The 25,042-nt window shown below is 43.2% G+C and overlaps 1 protein-coding gene across 2 annotated transcripts in view; it reads left to right on the top strand.

Annotated features, from left to right (window-relative positions):
- Positions 1–3,980: 3,980 nt before the first annotated feature.
- Positions 3,981–25,042, top strand: part of LOC111975794 (protein ENL) — a 33,195-nt gene continuing 12,133 nt past the window's right edge. For both annotated transcript variants that reach the window (XM_024004384.2, XM_024004383.2), the window contains exons 1-8: positions 3,981–4,095; positions 16,317–16,497; positions 18,369–18,451; positions 19,850–19,993; positions 20,121–20,246; positions 22,910–23,633; positions 23,796–23,907; positions 24,296–24,395. In XM_024004384.2, coding sequence (XP_023860152.1) covers positions 4,084–4,095; positions 16,317–16,497; positions 18,369–18,451; positions 19,850–19,993; positions 20,121–20,246; positions 22,910–23,633; positions 23,796–23,907; positions 24,296–24,395 — 1,482 coding nt within the window. In that variant the 5' untranslated portion in view covers positions 3,981–4,083. The remainder of the gene's footprint in view (positions 4,096–16,316; positions 16,498–18,368; positions 18,452–19,849; positions 19,994–20,120; positions 20,247–22,909; positions 23,634–23,795; positions 23,908–24,295; positions 24,396–25,042) is intronic.

Genomic DNA, 25,042 nt, shown 5'->3' with positions numbered 1-25,042 from the left:
TCAAAGTCCTATTCCTAACTGGTCTGACACAAAGAAATTGGCATGCACATGATATTCATAAACTGTCAGAGGCAACAGTGACGTCTAGTGTACAGACTATCCATTGGGCAAAAACTGGTTGAATTAACATTGTTTCCACATGATGTTGAATCAATGTGGAAACTGATTGGTTTTGCAAAAAGTAATCCATGTAAGGGCATTTTGTATTTGTTTTTTACCCAACTGTTAACCTAGATCCAATGGCATAGTGACATTTTGTGTTGATTTCACGTTGAATTCATGTTAGTTGACAACTCAACCGAATGTAAATCTAAACTAGACGTTAAACTGATGTCTGTGTCCAGTGGGTACAGTATTTCTAAAATATTATTTTGTAAGCTCTGTAAAGTTGTAAATATGTAACAACCATTGACTTACGCATGGCTAACAACAACCCCTATGAATGAGCTACACTGAGTGTACAAAACATTAGGAACACCTTCCTAATTTTGCATTGCACCCACTTTTGACCTCAGAACAGCCTCAATTCGTCGGGGCATGGATTCTTCAAGGTGTCAAATGCGATCCACAGGGATGCTGGTTCATGTTGACTCCAATGCTTCCCACAGTTGTGTCAAGTTGGCTGGATGTCCTTTGGGTGGTGGACCATTATTGATACACACAGGAAAGCATTGCAGTTCTTGACACACTCAACTTAAAGGCTCTGACCCTCTGTCCAACAGCAGTGGCCTGGTCATCACACATCAAAGTGTCCCCCGCTACAGGCCCACTGCGGAGTGCCTCTAGTCCCTGTGTCCCTGTAAAGCTGTGGACGTCTTCTATTAGGAGCTATGCTGCTCTCTATTCAGATTACCCATTGGAAATAGACCCAGTACACCACCACATTTGAGGCACTAGAGAAAGAAGATTGAGTCTGTCTTTTGTAATCTTTGCATCACACTCTGCTTAAAGAAATGCAGCTCGGCTCAAGTCAAGGGGTCAGAGTTTGGGATGGACGCCTACTCAATCTGTGGCATGTGGGATCTCACTGTTGTTTTTATTCAGCACTTGTTCCTGAACGTAAAGCAGTGGAAGTTCAAATCAAATCAAATTTTATTTGTCACATACACATGGTTAGCAGATGTTAATGCGAGTGTAGCTAGTTCCAACCATGCAGTAATATCTAACAAGTAATCTAACAATTTCATAACACTACCTTATACACACAAGTGTAAAGGAATGAATTAGAATATGTTCATAAAAATATATGGATGAGCGATGGCCGAACGGCATAGACAAGATGCAGTAGATGGTATAGAGTACAGTATATACATATGAGATGAGTAATGTAGGGTATGTAAACATTATATTAAGTGGCATTGTTTAAAGTGGCTAGTGATACATTTATTACATCCAATTTTTTATTATTAAAGTGACTAGAGATGAGTCAGTATGTTGGCAGCAGACACTCAATGTTAGTGATGGCTGTTTAACAGTCTGATGGCCTTGAGATAGAAGCTGTTTTTCAGTCTCTCGGTCCCAGCTTTGATGCACCTGTACTGACCTCGCCTTCTGGATGATAGCGGGGTGAACAGGCAGTGGCTTGGGTGGTTGTTGTTCTTGATGATCTTTATGGCCTTTCTGTGACATCGGGTGGTGTAGGTGTCCTGGAGGGCAGGTAGTTTGCCCCCGGTGATGCGTTGTGCAGACCTCACTACCCTCTGGAGAGCCTTACGGTTGTGGGCGGAGCAGTTGCCGTACCAGACGGTGATACAGCCCGACAGGATGCTCTCGATTGTGCATCTAAAGTTATTATGGTATCAAAGCAAACACAGACATATTTGGGTGTTCTGATATAGGCCTATATGCAATATCCTGTGGGCCTATGTAATGCTATGCTATGCAATACTCAGTATTGCCTCGAAGCAAATCCCCCCCCCCCCAAAAAAAAGTCATCCATTACTAGAAATCAATGTCCTTCATTTCTACGATCAATGTCAATGTCACCAATGAGTGTTATGTATTACAATATAAATGTTTCAATTTCGATTATGTTTCAGTTTCAATAACGTTCCTCATATATCCCAAATTGGCATGCATCCACCTAGGTACTTTCAACTGGGGACAAGAACTCCTTTGGGAATATGATTTTCATTTGTGATTCAATAGACTGTTATAGGCTAAATTAACGTCAGTTTTATGAGATATTCACACATTTTTTAATTTTTAATTTTATTTTTTAAAATCTGTGAATATATCAGATCACTGCTTTTACATTGATTTATCCAATGTGCCTTTCACATCTGGATCCACGTCCTTACTGCTTTATTTATTAAGACAAGCTCCCAACCTGGACTCAGAGGTAGACGTAATATAGTAAACGCAAATCAGGGACACTCAAATTAGTATGATACAATATGTTATGTTTGGTTTGGTATGTATTCATTTGTGGATGTCCATCATCCATTTCGTATGATATGTTACTAATTACAATTCCTATGATATTCTATGAATTGCAATTCGTACAATATGTTCTGAATTTGCAATACATATGATATGCGGTGCAGTCTGCCCAGTCCATTACCGGGGGCAAACTACCTTAGTATCTTAGTCAATTAATGTTTACATATCTACCATTACTCATCTCATGTGTATATACTGTATTCTTTTTTTTATTTTTTTTTATTTGAATTTTAAATTTTATCCCATTTTCTCCCCAATTTTCGTGGTATCCAATCGCTAGTAATTACTATCTTGTCTCATCGCTACAACTCCCGTACGGGCGAAAGACGAGAGACGAAAGTCGAAAGCCATGCGTCCTCCGAAGCACAACCCAACCAAGCCGCACTGCTTCTTTAACACAGCGCGCCTCCAACCCGGAAGCCAGCCGCACCAATGTGTCGGAGGAAACACTGTGTACCTGGCCCCCTTGGTTAGCGCGCACTGCGCCCGGCTCACCACAGGAGTCGCTGGAGCGCGATGAGACAAGGATATCCCTACCGGCCAAACCCTCCCTAACCCGGACGACGCTATGCCAATTGTGCGTCGCCCCACGGACCTCCCGGTCGCGGCCGGCTGCGACAGAGCCTGGGCGCGAACCCAGAGACTCTGGTAGCGCAGCTAGCACTGCGATGCAGTGCCCTAGACCACTGCGCCACCCGGGAGGCCATTATACTGTATTCTATACTATTCTACGGTATCTTAGTCACTTAATAATGATTACATATCTTGCATTACTCATTTCATATGTATATACTGTTTTTTTTAATACTATTCTACTGTCTCTTAGTCCTTTCCGCTCTGCCATCGCTCATCCATATGTATATAGTCTTAATTCATTCCTACTTAGATTTGTGTGTATTGGGTATATGTTCTGTAATTTGTTAGATATTACTTGTTAGATATTGCTGCAATGTTGGAGCTAGAAGCACAAGCATTTCGCTACACCCGCAATAACATCTACTAATCACGTGTATGTGACCAATACATTTTTATTTGATGTTACAAATTCGAATTTGTTGTGGCTAACGTTAACGTTAGTTAGGTGGCTAACATTAGCTAGGCTATGGGTTAGGGGTTAAGGTTAGGAGTTAGGTTAATGATTAATGTTATGGTTAGGGGAAGGGTTAGCTAACATGCTAAGTAGTTGCAAAGTAGCTAAAAAGTAGTAGGCCTAAGTAGTTGCTAATTAGCTAAAATGCTAAAGTTGTCCTTTGGGTTGTTAGACATTCGCATTATACACCCACCCCGACCAGCCATCCTCCTTTTGTTTTTCATTTACTATGCTACGTCTAGTCTATGAGACCAGCCTTCCCTGTCACTCCTAGATGCTACAGAAAATACTTGGAATGTATTTGTCGCTCGTGAGAAGTCCCACCTCTGAAGTGCTATGGTTGGTTCAATACAAACTACTTAAACTTTTGCCTATCTGATTGGACAAGAAAGCTTTCTGTTTTGGTTGCTTGCCAGCAGCCGTCTGGAAGGGGAGGGGTGCTGTCTGGCTTCCGGTTTTAGGCTGAATTTGACACACAATGAGGTGCAGGGAACAACCTATCGCGAAACGCCGCTGTAAATAAATAGAACAATCACTGAAGCCACAGAATCATGGAGAATCAGGTAAAGTTACTTTTATGTCCCCTCGTGAATCCTGAACTTCTAACCGAAAGAATGCTAGAAGGCTGCGCCCGGGACAGAAATGAATGCCTGGTGCTCCAAAAAAATCCTGCTAATCGAACTCATAGTTGGCTCACGCGCTTTGCTAGCTAGCCACACTCGCACACATCTTTATTTGACATAGCGAGCTGGCTAACGTTAGCCTCACTCAGCATTGCTAGCTAGCCACACAATCAGACGGGCATACAAAGGAATTTCTTGCTTGCTTGTGTATTATGGCATAATATATTGTGAAAGTAAGACATACTCACTCCTTACCCGGTTCGTAACCTAATTTAGCTCGAGCTACCTGTTAGGGACACTCTCGCGGCCCTTCACTACAAGGCACCGGTGGAAAGGATTGATCTTTCCAGGTCTGGGTGGAGGGGTGTGTATCTAGCGGCGAGGAATTGAAAAGCGGGAATCACATCACCAGTTTAAAGGCAAAGATTGTGCACGAATGAAGATATTTGAATATCGTAGATACAAATTGCGTGCTTAACAGCTAGCTGGATACTGTGGTTGGTTGGGTGAAAACATGAAAGAACATTCATGAACTATGTCCACATCGATGTCCATCTTATTTTTTCAAAATATAATGTCAGTAATTCCGCTGTTACTCGAGGTAGGAGTTTGAATGCATGCTGATCATGAGAATACAAACTCTATTTCCATATCAAAGTCAGTGACTCATGGCATGAACTTGTCGGAACATGTCACTGTCCGGTGTTACCCCTTTGAWGAATGGAATTCCGTGACAAGGACTCATATTTTTAGCCTGATTACCCATAGTGGCAAAAAAATATAAAACTATCCATCATCAACAACCATGAAACATCTAAGAAGATAGTCATTGTATTTTTGTGCATTTCAAGTTTTGTCTCTATAGTCTGAAATCTAGACCAACACAATTATTTGGTTTTGCTAAAACTGCCCTCTGGCTACATTCCTTATTTCAGGAGATGTTGTTGTGCATCATAACGTCTGTGCTCTGTCATTGAACGAATTGTGCTATTATCAAAATCACAGTTCAATTCACAATAATACACCAGCGATGGTCATGTTCAAACCAGATAGTGGTGGGATAGTTGCATGCTTTGTAATTGGAGTAGACTAGAGTATGATCTCTGTAAGGGCTGTGGTGTCTGGTGGGGCCTGTCCACCCATACAGAGCTCAAAGTTCTGCAGGTGTGTCTGTTCTGTTGATGGAGTAGTCTGTTTTCATTGTCTGTGTGCCTCATCAAAGGAGACTTTAAGATTATTTTTCCTTGGTCATGTTATTTTCATGGCACGTGGGGGTTCATTGTTGTAAGAGCCTGCTTGTCTGCCAAGGAGTTCATTTCCTAGGGGGGTTCACTTGCCACAGTGATGTTGTATTTTGTTATCTTGTTCTTGCTGGGAAGTGGGAAGTAAACCAAATTAAATTCTGGAATGTCATTCTGCCTCTGTGAATTCTTTTGTCATGAATCAAGAATCTTTATTGCATAAGTCAATGTCAACAATCTCAGACCTATTTTGTTATGATCTGTGAGGGTCAGTGTATGAATTGCGGGTTGTCTCTTAGCTGTATTTGGTGATGGCCAGTGATCCTGGGGAGCTGGTTGGTTGATGTGGAGGGGCTCCATGGCTGCTGCACTGACCTAGGGTGTGGTAGCGTCTCGAGTTAAAGGGCATTACCGCCACAGAATGGCCGGGCGAGACGCCAGGGAGGGGGCGTGTGAGGCTGAGAGTGCCAGACCAGCTCATCTCAATCCTGTCCCCTAATCTCTCCACTCAGTCACAGCTCATGAGCACTGCGGAAAGAAGGGGCCAAATCCCCACATTCTTCAGGCATGGACATAAAGTGCCTTTTCCGCCTCCCCCCCCTCCTGGTCACTGCAGCATGTCAATTGGATGTCCGTCCAACTACTAACATTTTTCTTGGAAACGAATCACAGTCTATGTAGTCTGTCATCTCAGAACAACAAACTTTTTGAAATTGTAGTATGGAATTATTTTCCTTTGCAATGCAGCTGTTTTCACTCAATGTCATATAATTTGTGGGTAACAATTAAGTGACTTACTGTGATTGTTTTCAATAAAATGGTCAGAAAGAAACAACTTGTGATGAATTTTAGATGTGATAACCAAGATGGCGTAGCAGTCAGATGTCTTTTGTCCTCGTCGTGTCCCGTGTATGTCTTTTTTATATCTTCGCATATATTTTTCTTAACCTCAACATACTCTCCTGCAATCTGCCTCACCCAATGTGGTATGGGTCTGCTATTTTCTTTACTTTTGAACCGAAACCCCCAACAAAAGCTAGCCAGATAACTTCTCTGGGATATGTGGGACGCTAACGTCCCACTTGGCCCAAAGCCAGTAAAAATGCAGAGCGCCAAATTCAAATAAATTACTATAAAATCAAACTTTCATGAAATCACACATGAAAGATACCAAATTAAAGCTACACTTGTTGTGAATCCAGCCAACATGTCAGAATTCAAATAGGCTTTTCGGCGAAAGCAAACGATGCTATTATCTGAGAATAGCAACAGAGTAAACAAAGAGAGAGAAGCATATTTCAACCCTGCAGGCGTGACACAAAACGCAGAAATAACAATATAATTCATGCCTTTGACGAGCTTCTGTTGTTGGCACTCCAATATGTCCCATAAACATCACAAATGGTYCTTTTGTTCGATTAATTCCGTCGATATATATCCAAAATGTCCATTTATTTTGCGCGTTTGATCCAGAAAAACACCGGTTCCAACTTGTGCAACGTGACTACAAAATATCTAAAAAGTTACCTGTAAACTTTGCCAAAACATTTCAAACTACTTTTGTAATACAACTTTAGGTATTTTTTTTTACGTAAATAATCAATAAAATTGAAGACCGGATGATCTGTGTAAAATACAGGATTAAAACAAACTGTAGCTAGCTTTTTGGTCACGCGCCTCTATCTAACAGTACACTTCAAGTGACTCTCGTTCAAGATGGCCGTACTTCTTCATTACACAAAGGAAAAAACCTCAACCAATTTCTAAAGACTGTTGACATCCAATGGAAGCGTTAGGAACTGCAAGAAGGTCAATTAGAAATCTGGATTCCCAATGAAAACCCATTGAAAGTGACCTAAAAAAAAAAAAAAAAATCTGAATGGTTTGTCCTCGGGGTTTCGCCTGCTAAATAAGTTCTGTTATACTCACATACATGATTCAAACAGTTTTAGAAACTTCAGAGTGTTTTCTATCCAAATCTACTAATAATATGCATATMTTTGGTTATTACTGCATTGTCGAAACTAGAAGCACAAGCATTTCGCTACACTCGCATTAACATCTGCTAACCATGTGTATGTGACAAATAAAATTTGATTTGATTTGATTTCTTATCTTCTGGGGATGAGTAGCTGGCAGTTGAATTTGGGTATGCTTTTCATCCAAACGTGAAAATGCTGCCCCCTATCCTAGAGAAGACTAGCTAGTAGTCAGCTAGCCACTGCTAGCGGTCATCAGCTACCATTAGCCCGGACAACTCTCGCCAGTCTGCACAGCGCGACTCAAACCAGAGCAAATCGGACTTATTTTTCTCCATATCTCCGGATTCCTACCACAAGCTCTGGACCTTTTCACCTGGACCATCGCAGCTAACTAGCTGCTATCCGAGTCGCCACTCCTGGCTAACGTCTCTGTCCCGAAGCAATTAGCCTGGAGCTAGCCTTTGCTAGGCCCATCTCACGGCTAGCCGAAGAGGTCCATCAGCCACTCCTTGGGCTACAATACCTATTTTGTCAATTGGCCTGGACCCCCGCCGACCCATCACGACTGGACTACCGACGTAATTCGCACAAGGGGGTTTATCAACTGGCTCCTCCGTCGCAACGTCCCCTGAATGCCCATCTGCTAGCCGCGGCCCGCTAGCTGTCTAGAGCATATCGGACTGCTAGCTTAAGTGGCCCATCGGACAAATTCTTTGGCCACTATACCTATTTTGCCAATTGGCCTGGACCCTTTTACCACACGGAGCCCTGCTGATCCACGACGACTGGTCTGCCGACGTAACAGCACGAGGGGGCTACAACAGACTTCTTCCGTCGCGACGTCCCTCTAAGGCCCTTCTGCTAGCTTGCAAGCCCCGACCCGCTAGCTGCCTGAATCGCTGTGTCTCCGGCCCGAGCCACTCACTGGACCCCTATGATCACTCGGCTACGCATGCCTCTCCCTAATGTCTATATGCCTTGTCCATTGCTGTTTTGGTTAGTAATTATTGCCTTATTTCACTGTAGAGCCTCTAGCCCTGCTCAATACGCCTTAGTTAACCTTTCTAGCGCAGGCGTTCTGCTAGCGGAGCCCCTCGACAACATTCCGCTGAAAAGGCAGCGCGGGAAATTAAAAATATTTTTGAGAAATATGTAACTTTCACACATTAACAAGTCCAATACAGCAAATGAAAGATAAACATCTTGTTAATCTACCCATCGTGTCCGATTTAAAAAAGGCTTTACAGCGAACGCACAACATATGATTATGTTAGTTCAGAGCCAAGTCAAAAGAACACACAGCCATTTTCCCAGCCAAAGATAGGAGTCACAAAAAGCAGAAATATAGATAAAATGAATCACTAACCTTTGATCTTCATCAGATGACACTAATAGGACATCATGTTACACAATACATGTATGTTTTGTTCGATAATGTGCATATTTATATCCAAAAATCTCAGTTTACATTGGCGCGTTACGTGCAGTTATGTTTTGATTCCAAAACATCCGGTGGTTTTGCAGATAGCCACAGAAATCCCAGAAATACTCATAATAAACATTGATAAAAGATACAAGTGTTATTCGCAGAATTAAAGATAGACTTCTCCTTAATGCAACCGCTGTGTCAGATTTCAAAAAAACTTTACGGAAAAAGCATAATCTGAGTACGGCGCTCAGAGCCCAATCCAGCCAAAGAAATATCCGCCATGTTGGAGTCAACAGAAGTTAGAAATAACATGATAAATATTCACTTACCTTTGATCTTCATCAGAATGCACTCCCAGCAATTCCAGTTCGACAATAAATGACTGATTTGTTCCATAAAGTCCATCATGTATGTCCAAATAGCCACTAGTTGTTAGCGTGTTCAGCCCAGTAATCCATCTTCATGAGCACTACGTCCAGACATAAACTCGAAAAGTTCCGATACAGGTCGTAGAAACATATCAAACGATGTATGGAATCAATCTTTAGGATGTTTTTAACATAAATCATCAATAATGTTCCAACAGGAGAATTCCATTGTCTGTAGCAAAGCACTGGAACGAGAGCTAACTCTGTCGGGAGCGTGCGTCACGAGCGTGAGACACTCTGCCAGACACATGACTCATTCAGCTCCCATTCCCCCCTCCTTTATAGCAGAAGCCTGAAACAAGTTTCTAAAGACGGTTGACATCTAGTGGAAGCCTTAGGAAGTGCAACTTAACCCCATAGACACTGTATTCGGTAGGCCAAGCTTTGAAAAACTACAACCTCAGATTTCCCACTTCCTAGTTGGATTTTTCTCAGGTTTTCACTGCTGCCCCCTATCCCAAACAGGTTAACCCTTTAGTTCCAACACCCACAAATGCGGTGACCTCACCTGGTTTAAATTATGTTTCTAGAGACAAAATCTCTCTCATCGTCACTCAGTGCATAGGTTTACCTCCACGGTATTCACACCCTACCATACCTTTTCTCTGTACATTATGCCTTGGATCTATTCTACCGTGCACAGAAACCTGCTCCTTTTAGTCTCTGTTACGAAAGTTCTAGACGACCAGTTCTTATAGCCTTTAGCCGTACCCTTATCCTACTCGTCCTCTGTTCCTCTGGTGATGTAGAGGTTAATCCAGGCCCTGTAGTGCCTAGTTCCACTCCCATTCCCCAGGCGCTCTCATTTGTTGACTTCTGTAATCGTAAAAGCCTTGGTTTCATGCATGTTAACATTAGAAGCCTCCTCCCTAAGTTTGTTTTATTCACTGCCTTAGCACACTCTGCCAACCCGGATGTCCTAGCCGTGTCTGAATCCTGGCTTAGGAACACCACCAAAAACTCTGAAATTTCCATCCCTAACTATAACATTTTCCGACAAGATAGAACTGCCAAAGGGGGCGGAGTTGCAATCTACTGCAGAGAGAGCCTGTAGAGCTCTGTCATACTATCCAGGTCTATGCCCAAACAATTTGAGCTTCTACTTTTAAAAATCCACCTTTCCAGAAATGAGTCTCTCATCGTTGCCACTTGCTATAGACCACCTTCTGCCCCCAGCTGTGCCCTGGACACCATATGTGAACTGATTGCCCCCCATCTATCTTCAGAGCTCGTGCTGTTAGCCCCTGCGATATGCAACTTTTCAGGTACGTTAGGGACCAATATACACAGGCAGTTAGGAAAGCAAAGGCTAGTTTTTTAAATTTAATTACATTTTTTATTTTATTATAAATACATTTTACCCCCTTTTCTCCCCAATTTTCGTGGTATCCAATCGCTAGTAATTACTATCTTGTCTCATCGCTACAACTCCCGTACGGGCTCGGGAGAGACGAAGGTCGAAAGCGTCCTCCGAAGCACAACCCAACCAAGCCGCACTGCTTCTTAACACAGCGCGCCTCCAACCCGGAAGCCAGCCGCACCAATGTGTCGGAATAAACACTGTGCACCCGCCCCCCTTGGTTAGCGCGCACTGCGCCCGGCCCGCCACAGGAGTCGCTGGAGCGCGATGAGACAAGGATATCCCTACCGGCCAAACCCTCCCTAACCCGGACAACGCTATGCCAATTGTGCGTCGCCCCACGGACCTCCCGGTCGCGGCCGGCTGCGACAGAGCCTGGGCGCGAACCCAGAGACTCTGGTGGCACAGCTAGCGCTGCGATGCAGTGCCCTTGACCACTGCGCCACCCGGGAGGCCCAAGGCTAGCCTTTCAAACAGAAATTTGCATCCTGTAGCACAAACTCAAGTTCTGGGACACTAAAGTCCATGGAGAATAAGAGCACCTCCTTCCAGCTGCCCACTGCACTGAGGCTAGGAAACACTGTCACCACCGATAAATCCGCGATAATTGAGAATTTCAATAAGCATTTTTCTACGGCTGGCCATGCTTTCCACCTGGCTACCCCAACCCCGGTCAACATCTCTGCACCCCCCACAGCAACTTGTCCAAGCCTCCCCCATTTCTCCTTCACCCAAATCCAGATAGCTGATGTTCTGAATGAGCTGCAGAATCTGGACCCCTACAAATCAGCCGGCCTAGACAATCTGGACCGTCTCTTAATAAAATGATCTGCCGACATTGTTGTATTCCCTATTACTAGTCTGTTCAACCTCTCTTTCGCATCGTTTGAGATTCCCATAGATTGGAAAGCTGCCGCGGTCTTCCCCCTCTTCAAAGGGGGAGACACTCTAGACCCAAACTGCTACAGACCTATATCTATCCTACCCTGCCTTTCTAAGGTCTTCGAAAGCCAAGTTAACAAACAGATTACCGACCATTTCGAATCCCACCGTACCTTCTCCGCTATGCAATTTGGTTTCAGTCACGCTCAAGGTCCTAAACGATATCATAACCGCCATCGATAAAAGACAGTACTGTGCAGCCGTCTTCATCGACCTGGCCAAGGCTTTCGACTCAGTCAATCACCGTATCCTTATCGGCAGACTCAGCAGCCTTGGTTTCTCAAATGACTACCTCGCCTGGTTCACCAACTACTACTCAGACGGAGTTCAGTGTGTCAAATCGGAGGGCCTGTTGTCCTGACCTCTGGCAATCTCTATGGGGGTGCCACAGGGTTCAATCATCGGGCCAACTCTCTTCACTGTATACATCAAGGATGTCGCTTTTGCTGCTGGTGATTCTCTGATCCACCTCTACGCAGATGACACCATTCTGTATACTTCTGGCCCTTCTTTGGACACTGTGTTAACTAACCTCCAGACGAGCTTCAATGCCACTCTCCTTCCGTGGCCTCCAACTGCACTTACATGCAAGTAAAACTAAATGCACGCTCTTCAACTGATCGCTGCCCACACCTGCCCGCCCGTCCAGCATCACTACTCTGGACAGTTCTGACTTAGAATATGTGGACAACTACAAATACCCAGGTGTCTGGCTAGACTGTAAACTCTCCTTCCAGACTCGCATTAAGCATCTCCAATCCAAAATTAAATCTAGAATCTGCTTCTTATTTCGGAACAAAGCATCCTTCACTCATGCTGCATAACATACCCCCGTAAAACTGACTATCCTACCGATCCTTGACTTCGGCGATTTCATTTACAAAATAGCCTCCAACGCTCTACTCAGACTGCATCCAGTTTGCTATCACAGTGCCATCCGTTTTGTCACCAAAGCCCCATATACTACCCACCATTGCGACCTGTATGCTCTCGTTGGCTGGCCCTCGCTTCATATTCGTTGCCAAACCCACTGGCTCCAGGTCATCTACAAGTCTGCCTTATCTCAGCTCACTGGTCACCATAGCAGCACCCACCCGTAGCATGCGCTCCAGCAGGTATATTTCAACCCCAAAGCCAATTCCTCCTTCGGCCGCCTTTCCTTCCAGTTCTCTACTGCCAATGACTGGAACGAACTGCAAAAATCACTAAAGCTGGAGACTCATATCTCCCTCACTAGCTTTAAGCACCAGCTGTCAGAGCAGCTCACAGATCACTGCGCCTGTACATAGCCCATCTGTAAATAGCTCATCCAACTACATCATCCCCATACTGTTTATGGGGATTTATTGTATTTATTTTGCTCCTTTGCACTACAGTATCTCTACTTGTACACTCATCTTCTGCACATCTATCACGACAGTGTTTAATTGCTATATTGTATTTATTTTGCGACTATGGCCTATTTATTGCCTTACCTCTGTTATCCTACCTCATTTGCACACACTGTATATAGACTTTTTTCTATTATATTATTGACTGTATGTTTGTTTATTCCATGTGTAACTCTGTGTTGTTTGTGTTGCACTGCTTTGCTTTATCTTGGCCAGGTCGCAGTTGTAAATGAGAACTTGTTCTCAACTAGCCTACCTGGTTAAATAAAGGTGAAATAAATAAAAATAAAGATGCTAGACCTACTTTTTCTTTGCTACAGTGCCTTCAGAAAGTATTCCTACCTCTTGACTTATTCCACATTTTGTTGTTACTGCCTGAATTCAAAATTGATAAAAACATTTCCTCATCCATCTTAACACAATACCCCATATTGACAAAGTGAAAACATGTTTTTAGACAATTTAGCAAATTTATTGAATTACAAGATCTCATTTACATTACTATTCACACCCCTGAGTAATAATACATGTTAGATTCAACTTTGGCAGCAAATTACAGCTGTGAGTCTTTCTGGGTAAGTCTCTAAGAGCTTTGTACATCTGGATTGTACAATATTTGCCCATTTTATTCTTTTCATAATTCTTCAAGTTCTGTCATTGGTTGTTGATCATTGCTAGACAACCATTTTCAAGTCTTACCATAGATTTTCAAGCAGATTTAAGTTAAAACTTTCTTGGCCACTCCGGAACATTCACTGTCTTCTTGGTAAGCAACTCTAGTATAGATTTGGCCTAGTGTTTTAGGTTATTGTCCTGCTGAAAGGTGAATTCATTTCCCAGTGTCTAGTGGAATGCAGACTGAACCAGGTTTTCCTCTAGGATTTTGCCTGTGCTTAGCTCCATTCCATTTCTTTGTTATCCTGAAATACTTCCCAGTCCTTACCATTTACAAGCATACCCATAACAGCAGCCACCACTGTGCTTGGTACTCAGTAATGTGTTGTATTGGATTTGCCCCAAACATTGCACTTTGTATGCAGGACAAAAAGTCATTTGCTTTGCCACATTTTTTTAAGTATTACTTTAGTGCCTTGTTACAAACAGGATGCATGTTTTGGAATATTTGTATTCTGTACAGACTAGAGGTCGACCGATTTATGATTTTTTTCAACGCCGATACCGATTTATTGGAGGACAAATAAAAGCCGATACCGATTTTTATATATATATTTTTTTATATATATATTTGTAATAATGACAATTACAACAATACTGAATGAACAATGAACACTTATTTTAACTGAATATAATACATCAATAAAATCAATTTAGTCTCAAATAAATAATGAAACATGTTCAATTTGGTTGAAATAATGAAAAAACAAAGTGTTGGAGAAGAAATAAAAAATGCAATACGTGCCATGTAAAAAAGCTGACGTTTAAGTTCCTTGCTCAGAACATGAGAACATATGAAAGCTGGTGGTTCCTTTTAACATGCGTCTTCAATATTCTCAGGTAAGACGTTTTAGGTTGTAGTTATTATAGGACTGTTTCTCTCTATACCATTTTGTATTTCATATACCTTTGACTGTTGGATGTTCTAATAGGTACTTTAGTATTACCAGCCTAATCTCAGGAGTTGATAGGCTTGAAGTCATAAACAGCGCAATGCTTGAAGCATTGCGAAGAGCTGCTGGCAAAAGCAGTAAAGTGCTGTTTGAATGAATGCTTACGAGTCTGCAATTGCCTAGCACCACTCAGTCAGACTGCTCTATGAAATCATAGACTTATTTATAATATAATAACACACAGAAATATGATCCGTTGGTCATTAATATGGTCAAATCCGGAAACTATCATTTCAAAAACAAAACGTTTATTCTTTCAGTGAAATACGGAACCGTTCCATATTTTATCGAACGCCCTAAGTCTACCCTAAGTCAACCCTAAGTCTAAATATTGATGCTACATTGCACAACCTTCAATGTTATGTCATAATTACGTAAAATTCTGGCAAATTAGTTCGCAACGAGCCAGGCGGCGCAAACTGTTGCATATACCCTGACTCTGCGTGCAATGAACGTAAGAGAAGTCACACAATTTTCCTAGTTAAAATAAATTCATGTTAGCAGGCAATATTAACTAAATATGCAGGTTTAAAAATATATACTTGTGTATTGATTTTAAGAAAGGCGTTGATGTTTATGGTTAGGTACACTTTGGTGCTACGATAGCGCTTTTTTTGCGAATGTGCTTGTGTAATCACCCTTTTGGCAAAGTAGGCTGTGATTCAATGATAAATTAACAGGCACAGCATCGATTATATGCAACGCAGGACAAGCTAGATAAACTAATAATATCATCAACCATGTGTAGTTAACTAGTGATTATGTTAAGATTGATTGTTTTTTATAAGATACGTTTAATGCTAGCTAGCACCTTACCTTGGCTCCTTGCTGCCCTCGCATAACAGGTAGTCAGCCTGCCACGCAGTCTCCTCGTGGAGTGCAATGTAATCGGCCATGATCGGTGTCCAAAAATGCAGATTACCGATTGTTATGAAAATTTGAAATCGGCCCTAAGTAATCGGCCATTCCGATTAATCGGTCGACCTCTAGTACAGACTTCCTTCTTTTCACTCTGTCAATTAGGCTAGTATTGTGGCGTTACTACAATATTTTTGATCCATCCTCAGTTTTCTCCTATCACAGCCATTAAACTCTGTAACTGTTTTAAAGTCACCATTGGCCACCATTGTCCTTACTCTCCAGCAACTGAGTTAGGAAGGACGCCTGTATCTTTGTAGTGACTGAGTGTCAATACAATACACCAACGTGTAACTAATAACTACACCATACTCAAAGGGATATTCAATGTCTGCTTTTTTATTTTTACCCATCTACCAATAGGTACCCTTCTTTGCAAGGCATTGGAAAACCTCCCTGGTCTTTGTGGTTGAATCTGTTTGAAATTCACTGCTCGACTGAGGGACCTTACAGATAATTGTGTGTGTGGGATACAGAGATGAGGTAGGCTAGTCATTCAAAAATCATGTTGAACACTTATTGCACACAGTGAGTCCATGCAATTTATTATGTGACTTAAGCACATTTTGACTCCTGAACTTATTTAGACTCGCCATAATAAAGGGGTTGAATACTTACTTGACTCAAGACATTTCAGCTTTTCGTTTTTAATTAAAAAAATATTTTTGAATTAACATAATTCCAGTTTAACATTATGGGTTATTGTGTGTAGGCCAGTGACAATTTTATTTAATAAAAAAAAAATCTATTTTAAATTTGGGCTCTAACATCAAAATGTGGAAAAAGTAAAAGGGGTGGGAATACTTTCTGAAGGCACTTTATGTCTGGCCTTGTGTCTGCAGTGCACAGTGCAGGTGAAGCTGGAGCTAGGACACCGAGCCCAGTTGAGGAAGAAGGTGACCTCGGAGGGCTTTACCCACGACTGGATGGTGTTTGTGCGAGGGCCTGAGACTGGGGACATACAGCACTTTGTGGAGAAGGTTGTCTTCCGGCTCCATGAGAGCTTCCCCAAACCCAAGAGAGGTGGGTCGGACAAAGCATACTCATGCATGCGCGCACACACACACACACACACACAAATGAACTTGCCTCAAACTGGTTCTGTGATTACTTTGTTTGTTTTTGTCTGGGAAGCGGAGAGAGGATTCACCTTGACAACTTTGTCTTAACCAATACTGTTACATGTATTCTATGGTAGTGTGATGTGCACACACACAGAAGGCCTATAGAGTAGAGGTCTAACAAATTGTATTTATTTATTTTAAATGATACCAATTATTGGAGGACCAAAAAAAGCCGATACCGATTAATCAGATGATTTTTAGATATATATATATATATACATTAGGGAGAACAAGTATTTGATACACTGACGATTTTGCAGGTTTTCCTACTTACAAAGCATGTAGAGGTCTGTAATTTTTTATCATAGGTACACTTCAACTGTGAGAGACGGAATCTAAAACAAAAATCCAGAAAATCACATTGTATGATTTTTAAGTCATTAATTTGCATTTTATTGCATGACATAAGTATTTGATCACCTACCAACCAGTAAGAATTCCGGCTCTCACAGACCTGCATTTATTGCATAGGATATTTTTAGATTCACTTAAAATAAGGTTGGTGTTTCGTGTAGGCTTACATCACTGTGCCAATTTTATAACTGTGTAGATATCCATAGGACAAGGCAACTCTGATCAATATTGGCTAAATATAAGCGAAGATAAAAAAAATTGTAGAGTGGATTTATRAAAATATGTTGACAAACGTTACCTTATCCTAGTGAGATTTACACGGGTATCAAAACGTCGAGGCGGTTTAAGCCTGCACGAAACACAGACCTTATTTGAAGTAGATCAAGACATTCTCTATGGAAGACATGAACGGTAAAATAACGAAGGAACACCTTTCAAATTCAGCCGCAAGTTATTACAGGAATTATAACGCGTCGACTATTTCTCTCTAAACCATATACCTTTGGCTAATCTGGAAACTATCACCTCGAAAACAAAACGTTTATTCCGTTCCGTATTTTATCTAACGGGTGGCATCCATGAGTCTGTTACATTGCACAACCTTCAATGTTGTCATAATTACGTAAAATTCTGGCAAATGAGTTCGCAAAGAGCCAGGCGGCCCAAACTGTTGCATATACCCTGACTCTGCATGCAATGAACGCAAGAGAAATGACACAATTTCACCTGGTTAATATTGCCTGCTAACCTGGATTTCTATTAGCTAAATATGCAGGTTTAAAAATATATACTTGTGTATTGATTTTAAGAAAGGCATTGATGTTTATGGTTAAGTACACATTGGAGCAATGACAGTCATTGATTAATTGTTTTTTATGAGATAAGTTTAATGCTAGCTAGCAATTTACCTTAGCTTACTGCATTCGCCAACAGGCAGGCTCCTCGTGGAGTGCAATGTAATCAGGTGTTAGAGCATTGGACTAGTTAACTGTAAGGTTGCAAGATTGGATCCCCCGAGCTGACAAGGTTAAAAATCTGTCCTTCTGGCCCTGAACGAGGCAGAACGTTCCTAGGCCGTCATTGAAAATAAGAATGTGTTCTTAACTGACTTGCCTAGTTAAATAAAGATTAAATAAAGGTGTAAAAAAATATATTTAAAAAATCAGCAAATCGGCGCCCAAAAATAACGATTTCCGATTGTTATGAAAACTTGAAATTGGCCCCGTTTTTAATCGGCCATTCCGATTAATCGGTCGACCTCTAGTTACTGCCCATGGTGGCTCCCACAAGTTTTAGGTTGTAATGACTGGCTCTCCCAGGGAGGCTGGAGCTAGTTCCCCATTAGCCTTCTAGCAATGACCGTTGATGTTATCCACCTGAATGTATGTGGCTGATGTGCCTGTGTTGTCTCTTCAGTATGCAAGGAGCCACCATACAAAGTGGAGGAGTCGGGCTACGCTGGGTTCCTCATGCCTATCGAGGTCTACTTCAAGAACAAGGTGAGAGCTCAGTCACAGCCTCTGTAATGGTACTATGTTAAGTGTCACTATCCCTCAGAATGTGGGTTACTGTTACATGTGATTCCTAATGGATAAGATTTTCTCTGGTGCTCTAAGCCTTTTCCTGAAATCAAATCTGATATAGTTCTCCTACAATGGCTTGTTTATATTAATTGGCACAGTCTGAATAGTTTTTCTTTCTTTCTTTGAGTCTATCAATATTCATGTCGTTTGGTTGGTATTCAATGTGCGCACGTGGTTCATTTGCTGCTTTTAGTCATGTGACAGTGTGTGTGGAGACACCCTCGTCCACTTTCCCTCGCCTTATGCCCTTGTTGGAATCCAAATGATTAGCCAAACAAGGGAAGTTTGCAACATAAGCCCCTCAGCCCTCGTTTTTAGTTGAGGTTGCGAGTGTACAATTGTGTTCACTTCGGGGCCTGAAACTCCCCATAATTCAGTTTGTGACGATTGTACATCCGCTAAGAAAAGTCAGCCAAAAATTTCAATATGGAGTCTATATACAAGTGTAAAAACGAATGAACATAAGTTAAATTGTGCTACTAATGCACATGACGGCACAAACACGTCTCGTAAAAGTAATTATGTTTTTGTTTAGTTAGGTTTTGGAAATTGTAGAAATRAAACATTTTCCTTCAGAAGTTCCAGCTAGGCAGGCTAACGTTAGTTAGCTAAATAATTTGCTAGCTATCATACAGTAGGTGTATATTAATAATTATATATTTAATGTTAGTAGATATGCAATCATAATAGACTGTAGGGCATATAAAGCACTCACAAGCACTCACAAGCTACCGGTGGCTGAAAACACAATCATCGCGGGATGAACAAGTGACGAATTTCCTGGCAAGGGCGGTCCATTTAAAAGTCATTCCTTCCTCCCTCGCCCCTTGTATATGGTTAGATGTCATCAGAAGTGTCTACTTAATTTGAGGGCTGAGGGGATAGTGTTTGGACTGCAGACTGGTCATGCTAGTAATGGGCCTTTGGCTGCTGGTCTGGCTGGTGTACTGTCTGTCTGCACCTCCTCATGTCACTGTAGGTCCTGTTTTAAAAGGGCCTAACGTTTATCTGGTATGTCTGCTGGGAATTTTTTTACTGGCCTCTGTCCTTTATCTGTAACTCTATGACTCCTGGCATGTTCTGAAAGTGGCGGGTGATCAGAAAGCATCCGTTTGTTTACCAAAATGTCCTACTGTTCTCTCCCAATGTGGAATGTTAGTGCTTATCAGTGAGTGCACTCCAGATATGCCTGTTATTGACTTGGCAGGGTATCGGCTATTCTTACTGTTAGCTGATAATATGCTGCTGATAAGGACTTAACAGGGCTCGGCGGCGCAGGGCTAACTAGATATGTGAACTCATTATTATTCACAGGAGGAGCCTAAGAAGGTGTGTTTCAACTATGACCTCTTCCTGAACCTGGAGGGGAACCCCCCTGTCAATCACCTGCGCTGTGAGAAACTCACCTTTAACAACCCCACACGGGAGTTCAGACGCAAGCTGGTCAAGGCTGGAGGGGTAAGATGGGGAAAGGGATGCATGTGGGATGATATGGGATGAGTGGGGAGTGTTGTAGTGGAATGGCAAGAGAGAATGTACCGTGTTTTTGTTTGTCCTCACTCTTCTGCCTTTCTATGTCTCTCAGGTCATGGTGGTGCCGGAAGGGACAGAGGCGGTGTCGAGGCCTAGTCCAGACTACCCCATGCTCCCCACCATCCCACTGTCTGCCTTCTCAGACCCCAAGAAGACCAAGACCTCCCACGGGTCAAAGGTTAGCACCATGCCTCGCCTACCACACTGATAAGAAGGAGTAGTAATGTGTAACGTATTGCTCAACCAGTCAATACAGCAGAGGATAGGAGAGTAGAGTACAGTTGAGATGAGGGACGGGAAACCCTGTGTGTGTCTTTTGTTCCCCCAGCTTTTAATCATATAATGTGATCCTTTCATTAATCCAGCTGGACTTCCGCTCCATGTTCTGGGTCACGGATCATCCCAAATACACAGGCATGATTAAAAACATCAATTCTGTTGAATTATCATAGTATTAACGTGGACAATCAATGTTTTGCGTATGGATACGTACATGCATGTTGTGGAATGATAAGAATGACACAAGGTGAATGGCAGTTCTCCGGTGGGCCTTTGGCTAAGAGTGCATTGACAGTAGAGTGATTAGGGTCGTGATGGATCAGCTGGGTTCTCTGAAGGATATATGGGGCGGCAGGTAGCCTAGTGGTTAGAGCGTTCCGGTTACTCGAATCCCCAAGCTGACGAGGTGAAAATCTGTCGTTCTGCCCCTGCACAAGGCAGTTAACCCACTGTTCCCCTGTATGCCGTCATTGTAAATAAGAATTTGTTCTTAACTTCTTATGGCTGGGGGGCAGTATTGAGTAGCTTGGATGAATAAGCTGCCTAGAGTAAACTGCCTGCTACTCAGGCCCAGAAGCTAAGATATGCATATTATTAGTAGATTTGGATAGAAAACACTCTGAAGTTTCTAAAACTGTTTGAATGATGTCTGTGAGTATAACAGAACTCATATGGTAGGCAAAAACCTAAGACAAAATCCAACCAGGAAGTGGGAATTCTGAGGTTTGCCTATCCAAGATACAGTGGAAATTTGGTCCAATTGCACTTCCTAAGGCTTCCACTAGATGTCAACAGTCTTTAGAACCTTGTTTGAGGCTTCTCCTGTGAAGGAGGAGAGAATGAGAGCTGTTTCAACCAGAGGTCTGGCAGAGTGCCAAGAGCTCAGTCTCGTGCGCTCCCGTGAGAGTTAGTTCCATTGCATTTCTAAAGACAAAGGTATTCTCCGTTTGAAACATTATTGAAGATTTATGGAGGTCATTTTGCAGGGCTCTGGCAGTGCTCCTCCTGCTCCTCCTTGCACAAAGGCGGAGGTAGCGGTCCTGCTGCTGGGTTGTTGCCCTCCTACGGCCTCCTCCACGTCTCCTGATGTACTGGCCTGTCTCCTGGTAGCGCCTCCATGCTCTGGACACCGCTGACAGACACAGCAAACCTTCTTGCCACAGCTCGCATTGATGTGCCATCCTGGATGAGCTGCACTACCTGAGCCACTTGTGTGGGTTGTAGACTCCGTCTCATGCTACCACTAGAGTGAAAGCACCGCCAGCATTCAAAAGTGACCAAAACATCAGCCAGGAAGCATAGGAACTGAGAAGTGGTCTGTGGTCACCACCTGCAGAACCACTCCTTTATTGGGGGTGTCTTGCTAATTGCCTATAATTTCCACCTGTTGTCTATTCCATTTACACAACAGCATGTGAAATTTATTGTCAATCAGTGTTGCTTCCTAAGTGGACAGTTTGATTTCACAGAAGTGTGATTGACTTGGAGTTACATTGTGTTGTTTAAGTGTTCCCTTTATTTTTTTGAGCAGGGTATTTAGTATAGTTTTATCAAAGGATTTTTTAAATAGTGTTTTACAATTTTATTTTTATGAAATTCACTGAGGAGGATGGTCCTCCCTTGAGGAGCCTCCACTGATGTATATACTGTATCACTGAGTGTTCCAAACATTAAGGACACCTTCCTAATATTGAGTTGCACACCCCCCCCTCTCTTTTGCTCCCAGAACAGCATCAATTCGTCGGGCAATGGACTCTACACGGTCTCTAAAGCATTCCACAGGGATGCTGGCCCATGTTGACTCCAATTTTAAAAATGTTACCTTTATTTAAGTAGGCAAGTCAGTTAAGAACAAATTCTTATTTTCATTGACGGCCCTAACCCGGGCCAATTGTGCGCAGCCCTATGGGACTCCCAATCACGGCCGGTTGTGATACAGCCTGGAATCGAACCGGGGTCTGTAGTGACTCCTCTAGCACTGAGATGCAGTGCTTTAGACTGCTGCGCCACTCGGGAGCCCCAATGCTTCGCTCAGTTGTCAAGTTGGCTGGATGTTCTTTGGGTGGTGGACCATTCTTGATACACACGGGAAACTGTTGAGCGCGAAAAACCCAGCAGCGTGCAGTTCTTGACACAAACCGGTGTGCCTGGTACCTACTACAATACCCTGTTCAAAAGCTCTTAAATCTTTTGTCTTGCTTATTCACAATCTGTCTCAATTGTCTCAAGTTAAAAATCCTTATTTTAACCGGTCTCCTCCCCTTCATCTACACTGATTTTGAAGTGGATTTAACAAGTGACATCAATAAGAGATCATAGCTTTCACCTGGTCAGTCTGTCATAGAAAGAGCAGGTGTCCTTAATATTTTGTACACTCAGTGTAGACAATATAGAGAGAGTAAAGCACACTTAAATGCTCTTAGCTTTCTTGATTGTCAACAAATAAAGATGTGTATGTGGTGGAGCGTATGGGCCCTACTTCACTCTACGTATTATTCCATACCAACACACCATTTGAAAGTGATTGTGTGTTTAATATCATCCTATTGTCCTTGTCTTTAGGAGCCCAGTAAAGAGGGCAGTGGAGGCAGCAGTAAAGGGACCAAGCCCCACAAGCTGACCAAGGAGCACCGCGAACGCCCCCGCAAAGACTCTGAGAGCAAGGCTGCGTCAAAGGGTGACAGTGACCGCGACGGGGGAGGAGGGGGCAGCAGCAAGAGTGCCCGTGAGCCCTCATCCTCCTCTTCCAAGAAGCCAGCGGAGATCAAAGTGAAAGACGAGGGCAAGGTCCTTCCCAAGGCCGCCTTCAAAGAGCCCAAACTCACACTGAAGGAGGCCAAGATAGAGGGCATGTCCCCCAAAGGAGGGGGGACTGGGGGAGGGGTCCCACTGGAGCCCAAAGCCCCTGGGAAGCGGCCTTCCACCGCGGAGTCTCCCAAACCCAGTGCCAAGAAGCCAAAGAAGGGCAGCTCAGAGGGATCTAAGGTGGCAGCTGCAGTGCCCTTCACTGGAGCCTCTCCCCGGGTCTCGTCATCATCTTCAGTCATCCCAGGCTACCCAGAGAAGAAACCCCCCAAGGAGAAAGGCCGCTGGCCCAAGAGCAGCAAGGCCGACACTCAGGAGGCCAAGGAGCCCAAGAAACTGCCTGAGTCTGACGACTCCAACTCTGAGGATGAAGCCTCCTCCAAATCAGAGCAGTCAGTCCCCTCCAGTCCCTCTAACTCCAGCTCCAGCTCTGACTCCAGCTCAGAGTCTGATTTTGAGCCTGGACAGAAACAAGGCCAAGGTAAGTCCTCTATGACCATCTCTTGACTGGGATCTACATCCATTGGAGATTTAATGTTTGTTTTTATTTTAGACTATGCTATCCAGRTGTTTAGTTGATGGTTGTGATGCGTACATGTACATTTTAGCAAATGTTCTCTATTGGTGTGTAAATCTACTCGAGGCCCGCTGCGCTCTATGGTGGAGGACCTACAGTCAGAGGGGTCAGATGATGATGACAGCAGCTCAGAGGAAGGGACGCCTGTCAAGACCAACCCGCCCAACCGTGACTCTCGGTAAGATTCTGTGTCTCTCCTTTCTCATTCTCTCTCTAATGCTCCATATATCTCCAAGTTTGTTGCTCTCTTTCTTTTCACCTATGATGCTTCTCCAATGAGTTTTCACTGGTTATCTTTAGCTATGGATGTTTGTGTTATGAGACACAGTGGGTCAGTATTTGTAGCACATAAGCCCATACATGTGTTCGCTGTTGTTTATAGGTATTACATTGTTTTTTAAGGAAATCTGTAAAGATTTATATAGTCGGAGTTGAGTGAACACAAACCCAGATTTGAAGCTAATCCCTTCACCAAAACATGTGTTCCCACCCACAAACCCAGGCTCCCTGCACTAAACAGGGCACAATGAGCGCTGTCTGACCTTTGCCCTCCTGTTCCCTGTCAGACTGAGCCTGGACAGCGAGAGTGACAGCAGTGAAAGCTCGCACCGCCCCAGTCGAGACCCGGCGCCGCCTCCACAGAAACACAGCTCCTCCAATAACAAGGTAAAACACAGACTCTGAGGATCTCTCCCAGGACGGCTTTCTCCATTGTCGCTCTGATGAAGTGGCATCATTAAGGATTGTTACTCACGCAACCAACTTTACCTTCTGCACATGTACTGTGTTGACGTTTCAGTCATTAACGGTAGTTATCATTGATGGCTAAGCAGTGGGTTCTGTATTCCCAGCACCACAAGTGTTCCCAGCACCACACTGTGTGGTATCAATATTTGCTCTCCTAAAGCACCATCCTTCCCATTCTGATCTGTTTTCCCCTCTGTCCTCCCCGCCACCTTTCTCTGTGTTCTATCTGTTTATCCCTCTGTCCTCCCCTCCACCTCTCTCTGTGTTCTATCTGTTTATCCCTCTGTCCTCCCCTCCACCTCTCTTACAGAGAGAGGTGGAGGGAGGACAAGGGATAAACAGATAGAACACAGAGAGAGGTGGAGGACAGAGGGATAAACAGATAGAACACAGAGAGAGGTGGAGGGGAGGCGAAGGGATAAACAGATAGAACACAGAGAGAGGTGGAGGACAGGACAGAGGGATAAACAGATAGAAACAGAGAGAGGTGGAGGGAGGACAGAGAGGATAAACAGATAGAACACAGAGAGAGGTGGAGGGAGGACAGAGGGTAAACAGATGAACAC

The sequence above is a fragment of the Salvelinus sp. IW2-2015 genome, linkage group LG16, assembly GCF_002910315.2.
Source record: "Salvelinus sp. IW2-2015 linkage group LG16, ASM291031v2, whole genome shotgun sequence".
NCBI lineage: Eukaryota > Metazoa > Chordata > Actinopteri > Salmoniformes > Salmonidae > Salvelinus > Salvelinus sp. IW2-2015.
The sequence above is the reverse complement of the archived record's forward strand: the minus strand, read 5'-3'. Positions and strand labels throughout refer to the sequence as shown.